General features: G+C 56.8%; 1 protein-coding gene and 1 long non-coding RNA gene across 2 annotated transcripts in view; one reads left to right on the plus strand and one right to left on the minus strand.

The window, feature by feature from the left end:
- RCC1L (RCC1 like) overlaps positions 1-11,644 on the plus strand; it is a 33,172-nt gene extending 21,528 nt beyond the window's left edge. The window contains exons 8-11 of the mRNA XM_003354511.5: positions 1,052-1,139; positions 1,947-2,120; positions 5,830-5,915; positions 10,781-11,644. Of these exons, the coding sequence (XP_003354559.2) occupies positions 1,052-1,139; positions 1,947-2,120; positions 5,830-5,915; positions 10,781-10,858 (426 nt within the window). The 3' untranslated portion in view covers positions 10,859-11,644. The remainder of the gene's footprint in view (positions 1-1,051; positions 1,140-1,946; positions 2,121-5,829; positions 5,916-10,780) is intronic.
- On the minus strand, positions 7,153-10,774 carry LOC110259899. Its single transcript, XR_002342330.1, has 2 exons — positions 8,334-10,774; positions 7,153-8,110 (listed from the first exon to the last, which is right to left on the minus strand). It is a non-coding gene; the product is annotated as an uncharacterized LOC110259899 (long non-coding RNA).

Raw genomic sequence — 12,511 nt, forward strand, 5'->3', positions numbered from 1 at the left:
GCCCAGAGAGCGTGTCAGCCAGGTGGAAGTTAATCCTGGCTGTGCCTTCCCCTCACTGCTGCTGGAATTCTCTTCTTCAGAGGCAAGGTCCAGCCCCACACACGAGGGCGCAGGTCACCATGGTTCTTCCCGTGGCCCAGGCCATCTCGGCAGTGAGGGCAGTGGTGTGTTCCCAGTGGCTCTCTGCTGGAGCGTCTCAGCCTCTGCCAAGGGCTCTGTGCCCGAGCCCAGCGGGAGAAGGAGCCCTGCGAGCCAGGCGGCAGGGGCCGGGCCAGCGCCATCTAGGAGTGGCAAGCCCCTCCTTCCTTTGGGGTCAGCCTAGAGGTTGTTAGCTTCCAGCTGTCTCCATTTGCAGGCGACCCTGTCGAGATTTGTGGCTGTCATAGAAGCACTCACAATCTAGCTTTCCAAAGTTTTTCCTCAGCAGAGGTGCCAAGACCAAATCCTGCTGGAAAGCTAAGTTGGCCGCACTTCATTCTCCACCCCCTGACCCTCCCACGCCTCACGCTGAGCTGAACAGCATCCTACGTGATCTGGTTCCCCTCTGGCCACCAGCATCTTGTAAATATCCCCCCTCGTCCCCTGCTGCAGCCACTCTGCCCTCGTTTAAACTCAGCGTCCACACCCGGCTCGCTCCCTTCGCACGTGCTGTCTCCCCGGCTTGGGGTTTCCTCCTCTCCTCCTTGGGATTGGGGTCGGGATTTCCTCCTCTCCTCCCTGGCCCACTGCTCCTCCCCACACACGAGGGCAGCTTCCTGACATTCACGCCCAGAGACCCCTGGACTCTCTTGATTGCCTTCAGCGCACATTCACCTCGTGTCCGTTTTGGCTGACAGGTGCCGCCACTAGACGAAACTCTAGAGCAGGACTGGGTGCCCTCCTCCCCCTCGTGTTCCCAGCACCCGCTTTGATGCCTAGAACGTGTGCGCCGTTCAGGAGGGATTTGTGGAGAGGGAATGCACTGGACTCATCTGCTCTGTTTGTGCCACAGGACGGTTGGAGTTCTCGCTGGTCTGTCTTCCTAACAGTGTGGCCCCTTCCTTTGATTCAGGTGAACGTGCCCCGGTGCCTGCCCTTCTCGGGGGTGGGGCAGGTGAAGCAGGCCGCGTGTGGGGGCACTGGCTGTGCTGTGTTAAATGGTGAGCCCCTCTGACAAGGCAGCCCTTGGGCAGCTGTGGGTGGCTGGAGGAGGAAGGGTGGGTGTCTGCTGGATTCCCAGGCTGCAGCCTCAGCGGCGGTGGGAAGATGCAATTAGGTGGAGTCCAGTTCATAGCGGGTGAGGGTGACGTGCTTGATGGACAGCGAGCCAGCCCGGAGCTCAGCCCTCCTGTCGCAGACCCCGGGAGCAGATAGATCACCATCTGCTTTCTCCCCTCCGTTAGCCTGGCCTGAGACTCCAGCCCTGCCTTCTCCAGCGCGGCTGTGCCAGGAAACCACAGGCCGCCAGGAGAACAGTCTTAGGGTTCAGCCGCCGAGATCCGTGTCCCTGGGATTAAACGTTGGGCACACGGCTGAGTAGCCCCTTTTTTATAACCTGAACATCACAGTGAGCTTTAGAGTCTGGCCAGCAGTTGCGTATGTACTTGGCTTGGTCTTCTGAGCCATGTGAGATGGACAGCTGCTGGGAAAACTGCCCGTCTGAGGCTCTCCTGGGTTCACGAGGAGGCAGATGAACGGGCTGGTCCGTCCAGTACCCTCAAGAGGTGGGACGTTTGTCCGCTGGGATTGGTTAGTCGGCTAGACGTACGCCACAAGCAAGAATTTGAAAGAGGAGCAAAGAAACATTATTTTAAACCTCTGTCAGCATGCTCTGGCCAAGCAAGAAGGAAAGAAACAGTCTGTGTGGCTGTCGTGCGTCTCGGCGGTGCGCTTTGAATTTCTGGGGTGGGGGGTGGGGGGGCTGCACTCGGGCTGCCCCCCTGACCGCTGTGCTCGCTGTCACGCAGGAGAAGGACATGTTTTCGTCTGGGGCTACGGAATTCTTGGGAAAGGACCAAACCTGGTGGAAACTGCTCTTCCAGAAATGATCCCACCCACCCTCTTTGGGTTGACGGAGCTCAACCCCGAAGTTCGCGTTTCCCGAATTCGCTGTGGACTCAGCCACTTCGCCGCCCTGACCGGTGAGTGACCCAGCCTGTGCGCCCCAGAGCCGAAACCCGTGGGCCGCGCTCCGTTTCCGTCGGGACAGCGGCGGGGCGCCCTTGTGGGGACAATTGAAGAGGCAGCTAGGGCAGCAGTTGTTTGGTTTGAGGTTGTATCATGTGTGTCGTCTCTTCATCCCCGAGGTTTGTTTTTGGTTCATCGGGTTTGTGGTCAGGCTAACGTCACAGTGGCTCTTCTTCAGGGGACAGTCGGTGGTGGGAGAGGGGACCCTCCAGGAGGGGGGTGCTGGGGAAGCCAGCGGTTGGGCACGGCCGCAGAGGGGGTGTGTGTGCTTAATCCCGGTCCCGGCCCAGCCCAGCCCAGTCCTCCAGCCGGGAACGTGGGCGGCCAGAGGCGCGTTTGTGAGACCGTCCTGCAGCCGGGGCGGGTGTGTGTGTGGGGGTGTGGGTCTGCCTGGTTTCTCCAGGGTGCGGGGCAGAGAGTGATCAGAGAGGAGGCCGAGCAGAGGCCTGTTCAGAGGTCTGCGCATCGCAAGGCCGCGCAGCATCTGGTCTCCGGCGCCTGCGATTCCGTCTGTCGTCCACCACCGTGGCCGCCGGCTCAGTGCGCTGCTCTTGAGTTGACTTGAATAGTGAGACGGAACTAAAGTAATGTCCTTTTGTGAGTCTCAGGTACATTTGCTATTTCCCTGTGATTTAAAGATCTTTTCTTCTCATGGCAAGTAACTGCTTTTTATTTATTTTTTTGTCTTTTTGCTATTTCTTTGGGCTGCTCCCGCGGCATATGGAGGTTCCCAGGCCAGGGGTCTAATCGGAGCTGTAGCCACCGGCCTATGCCAGAGCCACAGCAGCGCAGGATCCGAGCCGCGTCTGCAACCTACACCACAGCTCAGGGCAACGCCGGATCGTTAACCCACTGAGCAAGGGCAGGGACCGAACCCGCAACCTCATGGTTCCTAGTCGGATTTGTTAACCACTACGCCACGACAGGAACTCCTGCTTTTTAAACACCTGGGCTGGGACGGTGCGTTCGGTTCGGCCTCGTGCTCATGTGAGGCCCGTTCCAAGTGACCACCGTTGGCACCTGAGGCCTCACCACCACCCAGTCACCGTCTGCTTTTCACATCTGAGGGCTTCTGACGGCAGCCGCTGTGGCAGCGGAGGGTGGCGTTCTGTGTGCTGAGGGACCGAGTGGTGCGGTGATCACTGGGCTGAGGACCCCCCATCACCCCTCACGCAGGCCCAGCCTCTTCATCTGCAAATGCGTCTGGGTCGAGGGAGCTTTTTTTAAATTTTTATTAGTTGATTTTATTTTTTATTAGTTGATTTCCTTTCAGTTTCTGCTGTACAGCAAAGTGACCCAGTTATACACGTATATATATTCTTTTTCTCCTAACATTTTCCATCATGTTCCATCACAAGTGATGGGATACAGTTCCCTGTGCTGTACAGCAGGACCTCATTGCTTACCCACTCCAAATGCAATAGTTTGCATCTGCTAACCTCAAACTCCCAGCCATTCCACTCCTTCCCTCTTGGCGGCCACAAATCTGTTGTTTATGTCCATGAGTTTGTTTTGGTTCTGTAGATAGGTTCATTTGTGCCATATTTTAGATTCTAGACATAAGTGGTATCATATGGTATTTTTCTGACTGCACTTAGTATGAGAATCTCTAGTTCCATGCATGTTGCTGCAAATGGCCTTGTTTTGTTCTTTTTTATGGCTGAGTAGTATTCCATTATGTATACATACCACATCTTCTTAACACATTCATCTGTTGTTGGACATTTAGGTTGTTTCCATGTCTTGGCTAATGTGAATAATGCTGCAGTGAACATAGGGGTGCATGGATCTTTTTGAGTGGAAGTTTTGTCTGGATGTATGCCCAGGAGTGGGATTGTTGGATCACATGGTAGTTCTGTTTAGTTTTCTGAGGAACCTCCACACTGATCTCCATTGTGGTTGTACAATTTACATTCCCACCAACAGTGCAGGGGGGTTCCCTTTTCTCCTCTTCAGTATTTGTTATTTGTAGACTTACTAATGATGGCCATTTGACTGGTGTGAAGTGGTACCTCATTTAAGTTTTGATTTGCATTTCTCTAATTAGTGATGTTGAGCATTTTTTCATGGGTCTGTTGGCCTGTTGTATGTCGTCTTTAGAGAAATGTCTGTTTAGGTCTTTTGCCCATTTTTCAGTTGGGTTTTTTTTTGTTGGGTTTTTTTTTTTTTTTTTTTTTTGCTGTTGAGGTGTATGAATTGTTTATTTTGGAGGTTAAGCCCTTGTTGGTTGCATCATTTGCAACTATTTTCTACCATTCCAAAGGTTGTTCTTTTTTAATTTTTTCCTTTGCTGTGGAAAAGCTTGTCAGTTTGGTTAGGTCCCATGGGTTTATTTTTGTTTTTATTTGCGTTGCCTTGGGAGACTGACCTAAGAAAACATTTGTATGGTTGATGTCAGAGAATGTTTTGCTTATGCCAAGTGAGCGTTTTAAAGCTACTGTGGTGTAGCCCATAATAGTCAGTGTGGGCGCATTGCTGGAGGTAACAGTTACCTATTTCCAGACTGTTTGAAGGCTTAAATTGGGTGCAAAACACATATTTGGAGATCCATATAGATAGAGTCCCTTGTTTGCTGTCATGCTGTGTGGCACGTGTGTGGCCACGCAGAAATGAATCCCCACCTAGACTTCTCCCAAGACTCACCAGCCAGCTCCCGGGTGGAAAGAGCCTCGGAGCCTGGGTCTCTGCCCTGCCTGTGGGCCTAATGTTTGCCTGGGGCCAGCTTGGAGTTGGTTGGTTGACCCTGAGCAGATCTGCTTACAGGTTAGGGAGCCACAGCCGAACTCTGCTACTAAACTCCTAACGTCTGAGGTTGAAAGACCCAGGGCAGTGGTCAGACCAGAGGCCCTGACAGCTCGTCCCCAGAGGATTCGCTCCCTGATGACCTGGTGATTTTGAGTCCTGCTTTCTCTGGGTCTTCTACTTCCCACGACCACAGCCTTTTGCCAAGTGGGGGCTGGCGAATGGGGCCTCTGGGCCGCGGGTACTCCAGGCTGGTTTGGACGGAATTCCAGCCTGTGGGCCCTGCCCAGTCCGGGGGTCCATCCCGGAGGCTGGTCGTCCCAGAGCCCTGTCCAGATTCCGTCTCTGGCCTGTCCCTTTCCTTCATGCATTTTTTACAGAAGCTGAAAATGTATTTTTTGCTCTTTGACTCGCTCCAGCCCCATGAGGCCGGGAACATGCATGTCAGTCCCAGCCCCCAGCCCACGGACGTAGAGCCGGCCCCCGGAGGCACCCCGTCACGGCGCATCCCGCCGTGTGCTCCCGAGACGTGGAGCCCCAGACACGAAATGACACATTGTCCTACTTCTCAGGAGTCAGGATTTGTGGGACAGGGTTGGCCGGACATAACTGGTCCATGGGGGGTATTGAGGGCTGAGCAGAGGCGGGTGTGGGCAGGAGCCCCTGGGCCTGCCTCCGGGCGTGTGCTCATCTCCCCCGAGAAGGACACAGCAGGACTCTGGGCTGGGACATATTTTTGCCATGAGGAGGGCACTGGCTACCTGTCCCTTCAAAAGAAGGCATTAATGCCTGGTAGCAACTCACGTTTGACATTCATCTTTTTGTACCTGATTCTGGAAAGCCTATTCTTGTGACCCTCCTTCTTGGAGAGGTGCCCTTGGCCTTGGCCCCAACTCAGCCCCTTTTGTCCTTTCCTTGCAGACAGAGGAGAGCTGTTTGTGTGGGGGAAGAACATCCGAGGGTGCCTGGGAATCGGTCGTCTGGAGGACCAGTACTTCCCGTGGAGGGTAAGGCTGCGCTCGGCGGGGCGGGGGGTGCGTGTCCACAGCGCCGCGGGCCAGCAGGGGTCCCTGCTTCCAGGCCCGGGTGCCGGTCAGATGCCTCCAGCCGCTGGCACCGGGGAGCCTCCGGGAGGGGCGAGCCACAGGCCGGGTCCTGTGAGGCTCTGAGAGCAGGAGAAGGTTGTCTTCAGAGGCCTGCGGAGGGGAATGTTGTGCAGCGCCTTTCAGAGAAAGCAGGATGGTTCGTATTTAGACGGCCTTGCCACGGCCACCAGAGTGAAAACAGAAAGGTCCTTCTTAAGGGGAGGGTGGACTTGTTCAAAAAAGGCTCATTTCACAATGGAAGGGGAAGGAAGAGTCCTTCTAAAGTTGTAGTTTATCTTTGTTAAGTCCATTCTTTACGTTCTTCTTCTTTAAAAAAAGGCTGTTTTTTTGAATATAGAACATATGGCCGTGGTACAAAATGCATGGGGAGAAATGGGTCTCCCAGCTCTCGGCCTAGAGGCAGCCAGCAGTGCGGGGTTCGTGTGTTGCCGTCCATCCGGAGAGGCCGGGAGGAGGCGGGGGCCTGTGCGCGGGCGTGTGCCTGTCTCCTTTGAAGATTTCAATGGTGTGTTTTGAAGTTCTGTAAAGCATTTTTTAGAGACATATGCAAAAATGCAAGAGAAATGGGTAAGTTTTAAACAAACAGGGAAATTTGTTGGTCAGAATTCCTCAGAAAACGTTTCGAGGCGTCTTCGTATTTTAGGGGCTGTTCCCCTTCCCTCCCCTGGGCTGCCGGCTTCCCGGCTCCTGGATAAAAGTGGTCACTTCTTCTCTAAGAGAACAGGTCGAAAGGGAGACGAACCTTCTTAGGAAAAAATCACTGCACCCCTGCATTGTCCCCAGTCTGGTCAGTGCTGACCTGCTTGTGCCCTGGGCCTGGAGCCCCCGGCGTGGGAGGAAAGGCAGGCAGGCAGCGTGGGGAACGTGAACGGGAGCAGCTCGGGTCCCGCTTCTCCTGGGAACACCTCCGTGGCCTCTCTCCAGCCCCATCCAGGGGACTTCGGAGGGGGGAGCTCGGGAAACAGGCAGGCACCTGGGTTGTGGATAATGACCGTGGTGACGAGGGGCTCCTTCCTGCCTGCATTTCCGCTGCAGTAGAGCAGAGATCAACCGTGAATTACGGTTTGCAATGGGGTGGGGCTTGCCCGGGGCGGGCCTGGCCTCTGGGGTGGAGCAGCAGGTCTTGGGGGTGTGGAGGGGGACACTCTTGGACTTCAGGCTGGACCTGCGGTGCTGACTTCTTTGCCAAGCGTCCCTCTGGAACGTGGTTCCCGGCCTCCGTGCCCTCATGTTCCTGTGATGGCTGCTTTCTTGCCACACCGCTGTCTGGAGCCCTCAGTGTCTGCAGCTCCTGGTCTCCTGTCACCTTTCGGTCGGGGTTGGGAGGACGCGGTGTGGGAGAGGGCCTGGGAGCATGGCGCTGAGGTCCCTCTCCTGCCCTTTCATGCAGCTTGAAGATGCAAGGCTGGGGCTTGCGGTGGTGGCAAGACCCAGGTTTTTGATCCCCTAGACTGGATTCCTTAAAGGTTAGATTAAGGAAGCTGAACCTTTTTTCAGTCCGTTCTGTGTCTCACTTAAAGAGTATAGGTGACTTTTATTCCTTAAAAAACTGTATTTTCTTATTCATCTTCATTATGGGATATGTTACAGCATTTAAAAAGTATCCCAGGAAAGAAGAGTAAAACCTTACTTTTAGCTCTGATAGTTGTTCTAACCAGTTATTCTTTTTTTTCCTTTTTCTTTCTTTCTTTTTTTTTTTTTTCTTTTTAGGGCCCCACTCACGGCCTATGGAGGATCCCAGGCTAGAGGTCACATTGGAGCTACAGCTGCCGGCCTACACCACAGCAACGTGGGATCCGAGCCGCGTCTGTGACCTACCCCTTAGTACATGGCAATGCTGGATCTTCAACCCACTGGGTGAGGCCAGGGATCGAACCCCCGTCCTCATGGATACGAGCCGGGTTCGTTTCCACTGAGCCGTGAGGGGAACTCCTAACTCATTGTTATTAGACTTACAGAGGCTGGGCTTTTCTGCCGGGTTGTAGGCCCAGGAGGTGATGTTTAGACCACGCCTCCTTCTGGAAGCTTCCCGAGATGTCTTCCTGCTCCATCCACGCTCATGCTCAGAGAGGTTTGCTGATTTCAAGGTCCCACACCTAGTAAGAAGCAGGGCCAAGATTCGGGCTTAGACGATGCTCTTGTCACCATGTGCCCCCTCCTCTGCGAGGGCCTGCCTCCCTGGTGATGGAGAGGAGGGTGTGGGCAGAGGGGGACCCTCTGCCCGGTGGCACCCACAGGCCTGGGCACGGGCTGCTCAGGGGAGCTTTCGAGGGCCCGCAACCCCTTCACCCCCACACCCTGCCCGGCCCGTGCACTCACTTTTCCAGAGACGGACATGGCAGCCCCCACCAGCGCCTTGTAGCATCTCTATCCTCAGAATCACCCAGGAGGTGGTTCAGGCATCCAATCTGCTGGGCTGCCTCTTAGCCACTCTGTGGGCTGGGCTGCGACGCGAACGTGGGACTCCGTGTGCGGACTCTGCTCCTCTGGTTGGGCCCGGGTCAGTTGGGAGCACGAGCTGGGGATCTTGTGACTTCTGGGCCTCTTGCTTAGACAGCGATCTGGGGGGCCTTGGCCCTTAGCGGTTCCGACGCCCCAGGAGCGGGTGTGCCGTGGGGGGCCGGGCATGCAGCAGAGTAGAGGACGCGGCGAGTCGGTGGCCTGGTCACAGCTGGCCCAGTGCTCCTCCTCAGCCTTCCTCTGTCCTTCCCCTGGTGGGCGTGTGTCTCAGGAGCTTGTCCTTGTGCAGAGATGTCCCCACGCTGATTCAGCTCCCTTTTCAGTCACTCGGGCCAAGTGTGGTTCTGTTTGCGGAACTGTTTGCCTTTGCAGTAATAACGTGAGTCAACTGGTTGAGAATAGAAACCCCTTTTCACCTTGACGAGGACAAAACTAAAAGGGAGCCGGGGGCAGCCTTCTCTTGGACTCAGGTCAGAGGCTGAGGCTGAGGGTGGGCTCGCCAGGGGGAGCTGGGGCCTCGGCAGCCGCCTGCCGCTCCCCAGAGAGGCCGCTGGGACCATGGGGGTCCCTCTGCTGGGGGCCCTAATGGCCCAGCCCTTGGGGAGCAAGGACAGGGGGGCCGAAGGGCAGCCCTCGGCCGCGGGGTGGGGGCGCGGGGTGCGGCGGTCTCCCGGGGAAGGGGCACGGGCGGCGGGTGGTTGCTGGGCGCTGAGCCGCCGGGCCCCGGGCAGCACGTTTTCCTCTGCGTCCAGGGCCAGCCTGGCGCGCCTTCTGCCGCTCCGGGCCCTTGCGGCGAGCTGGGGGCGCCGCTGCGTGTTTGCTCAGCCATCTCGGTGACAGGTTGTGTGAGAGGCGTTTGTTTGAAGAGGCGTCAGGAGCGCGGCTTGGTTCGCATCCGCTGCCTCGTGGCCAGGAGCCCTTAATGGGCCGGTCTCCCAGCGGCCGCGCTGCTCCTCCGGGCTCTTAGGCCAGGCCATCTGGACGCGGCCTTGCCCCTCTTCCGCTCAAGTACACGCCGCAGGCTGTCACGCGGCCCCTCTGAGTGTGGCCCCTCAGAGGGATGGCAGGATTCGGATCCGGTCCGCGGGGCAGCACCGGCGTCCTGGCGGCGGCTCTGTCTTAGGACTCGCCCCCCGAGAAGACGCTCCGCACACCCCGGCCTTCTGCACCCAGACTCTGGAGAGACAAGAAAGTAGTTAAAAGTCGTTTCCAGTTCAGGGGGAGCGTGGGCAGCGGGGCAGCTGATGACAGGGGTGGTGTCCAAGGTGTTTAACGCCTTTTTTGTTCCTTTTTACAGAATGTCATTGTGTGTGTGTGTGTGTGTGTGTGTGTGTGTGTTGTCTTTTTAGGGCCGTACCCGTGGCACGTGGAGGTACCCAGGCTAGGGGTCCAATGGGAGCTACAGCTGCCGGCCTGCACCACAGCCACAGCAGTGTGGCGTCCGAGGCACGTCTGCGACCTATGCCACAGCCCATGGCAACGCCGGATCCCCGACCCACCGAGTAAGGTTCCGATTGCTAGTCAGGTCTGTTAACCACTGAGCCACGACGGGAACTCCAGAATGTCATTTTATAGCCATGCGACTATCCCCTATTCAAAGCCCTAATAGTAATTTAACGCTAACAGTGCAACAACAGGAGAAAGCAGTGTCTCTCTCCTGAAGACCTGGGTGGCTCTGTGGACCCGTAGCAGCTGGGGGCACCATGGAGCTGGGCAGTGTGTGTGTCTGTCTGTCTCCAAGGCCTGACTCTGGGACAGGGAGAGTCACCTGAAAGGCCACCCGGCTAAGCCATACAAGGCCGTCTGCCTGTCGCTTGGGAGGTGGGGCCCGCCCGTGACCAAGTGGCAGTGTGGGTGGCAGTGACGGCAGGGCTGCCAGCCAGGCCTCTAGCATCTTCTGAGATGCAGTAAATGCCCCCCTTGAGGGCGCACGGGTAGCACTGGCCTGCGTAAAGCGGGTGAGGACACAGGGCCGGGGGCCTCCTTCCCCAAGGGGATCCCAAAGGCAGGACGGGTCAGAGCGCCATGCAGGTGCCTGCCAGACAAGGCCCCGGAGCAGCTGGCCCGGGCACAGTGCTGACCTCTGGGAGTCAGACTGGGAGAGGAGCAGCCTCTGTGGGACATGCACGTCCAGGGACAGTGCACCAGGTTGTGCCTGTGCCCAGAGCGCCTTGTGCTGTGTCCTGTTTCCTGGGTGGGGAGCTGGGACAGCCCCTCTGCGGACCTGCCGGGTGGGTGCAAGCCCCCCATTACCCAAGGGCAGGGCAGGCCGCCTTCCCTCACGGTGTGCTGGGTCTTGTTTTCAGGTGACGATGCCCGGGGAGCCCGTGGACGTGGCGTGTGGTGTGGATCACATGGTGACTCTGGCCAAGTCATTCGTCTGAGCCGCCTCCCTGACCCGCTTGAGCCCAGCCCCGGCCTCAGGACCACTGGGACAGTTCAGCAGAGGCGGCTGCGGGGCCCCGTGCAGCGTGCGCGCTCTCCTGCTGCCTGTGGCAGGAGGGGTGGCCGCACTGCACTCGGGACGCTCACCTTGGCTCCTCGTAGGGACTGCACAACGGTTTCTGGTGCTACATCTGGTCTGAAAAAAAGCTTACCTTTCGCAGCAGGCCACGTTCCTGCCTCTTAAAAGGTGCCTGGCAGAGTGTAGCGCTCAGGAGAGCTTCTGTTGCCCTGGGCACGGCGGGGCTCTCGCTGGAGTCTGGGCAGTTGTGCGAGGGTATCGGTGCGAGCCCCAGCCTGACGCAGGGGGCGGTGGGCTTGGGCTGGGGGCTTTCCTGGAGGCCCTCGTCCGCTCAGCTGTTTCCACTCAGCTGCCCCCACCTGCTCGCTGCTGGGACACCCCTTCATTGCACTGGGGTTCTTCCTGGAAATGCCAGTGGGCACCAGCCCAGGATCCTGCGGGCCCATGGCTGCCCCAACTTTGTAGCCATCCTTCCTGCCTGGCTTAGATGTGAGAAGCCGCCTGGGGAAGGAGATGGAGCCCAAGTTACTGGGGGCCGAGGGCTCTGAACACATCCTGCCAAAGCCTGGCTGGAGCGCCAGCTTTGGAGGAGAAAGATTCAGAAATGGTGAAAAACCCCTGGGTACCGTAACCTTGTCTTTTTCTTTAAAAACATCTTTTAAAAATCTCTTTTGGAATAAAGTCTATTTTTCTTTTTGCCTTTTCATTTTCAAGAACTGGAGGTCTTTTTATTTTACCTGATCATTTAGAGATGAGCTTTCAAAAAACCAAGGCTTTTGGGCAAGAGGCAACTGGAAGCCAGTGAAAAATACTTTCGAAAACAGTCCTGCTTGAGAACTTTTCTGAACAGTCTGTTCGCACAGCGCACCTGGAAGAACACGAGGCCGAAGAGCAGGTGATCCTGTGGAAACCAGGACCTTGCTGGTGGTCTGTCCACATCCCCTGCCTTTTCTTCCTTCGTGCCACCCACACTTACTGTGGTGCTGCTCTGAGCAGGCCCGGACTGCTGCTCACATTGGACCCCGTGCGGACGAGATATCCCCACAGGCAGGTCTCATGCGTATATATTCAAGGAGGCAAAACGGAGTTCCACTGTGGCTCAGCAGTAAGGAACCCTGCTGGTACCCATGAGGACACAGGCTTGACCCCTGTGGCTGGGACACAGGCCGGCAGCTGCAGCTCTGATTCAACCCCTGGCCTGGGACCCTCCATAGGCCACAAGTGCGGCCCTCAAAAGACATTAAATTAAAAAAAAAAAAAAAAGGCAAGACAGGCCATCTGCAAGCAAAGTACCTCAGATAGTTGGGTGGGCTGTGGGGAAAAAGGCGCGGGGACAGGCGACGCCAGGAGGGTGGTTTAAAGTGGAACAGCCACCGAGCAGATGTCTTCGCTGTGCCCTTGGGCCACGGGAACCGGCTTGGTCGTGTCTGGGGCAGTGGCCCTGGGACCCCTGGCCTGGGTTCGTGCCCTCCCTGTTCTGGGAGGGGACCCAGTTCTTGTGTTTACTACGGCAGCCTTGCTATACACTCGAAATGGAAAACCACCCGTCGCTCTTCCTGAAGCCCCCAGCTGG

This window comes from Sus scrofa, chromosome 3 (genome assembly GCF_000003025.6).
Source record: "Sus scrofa isolate TJ Tabasco breed Duroc chromosome 3, Sscrofa11.1, whole genome shotgun sequence".
Lineage (NCBI taxonomy): Eukaryota > Metazoa > Chordata > Mammalia > Artiodactyla > Suidae > Sus > Sus scrofa.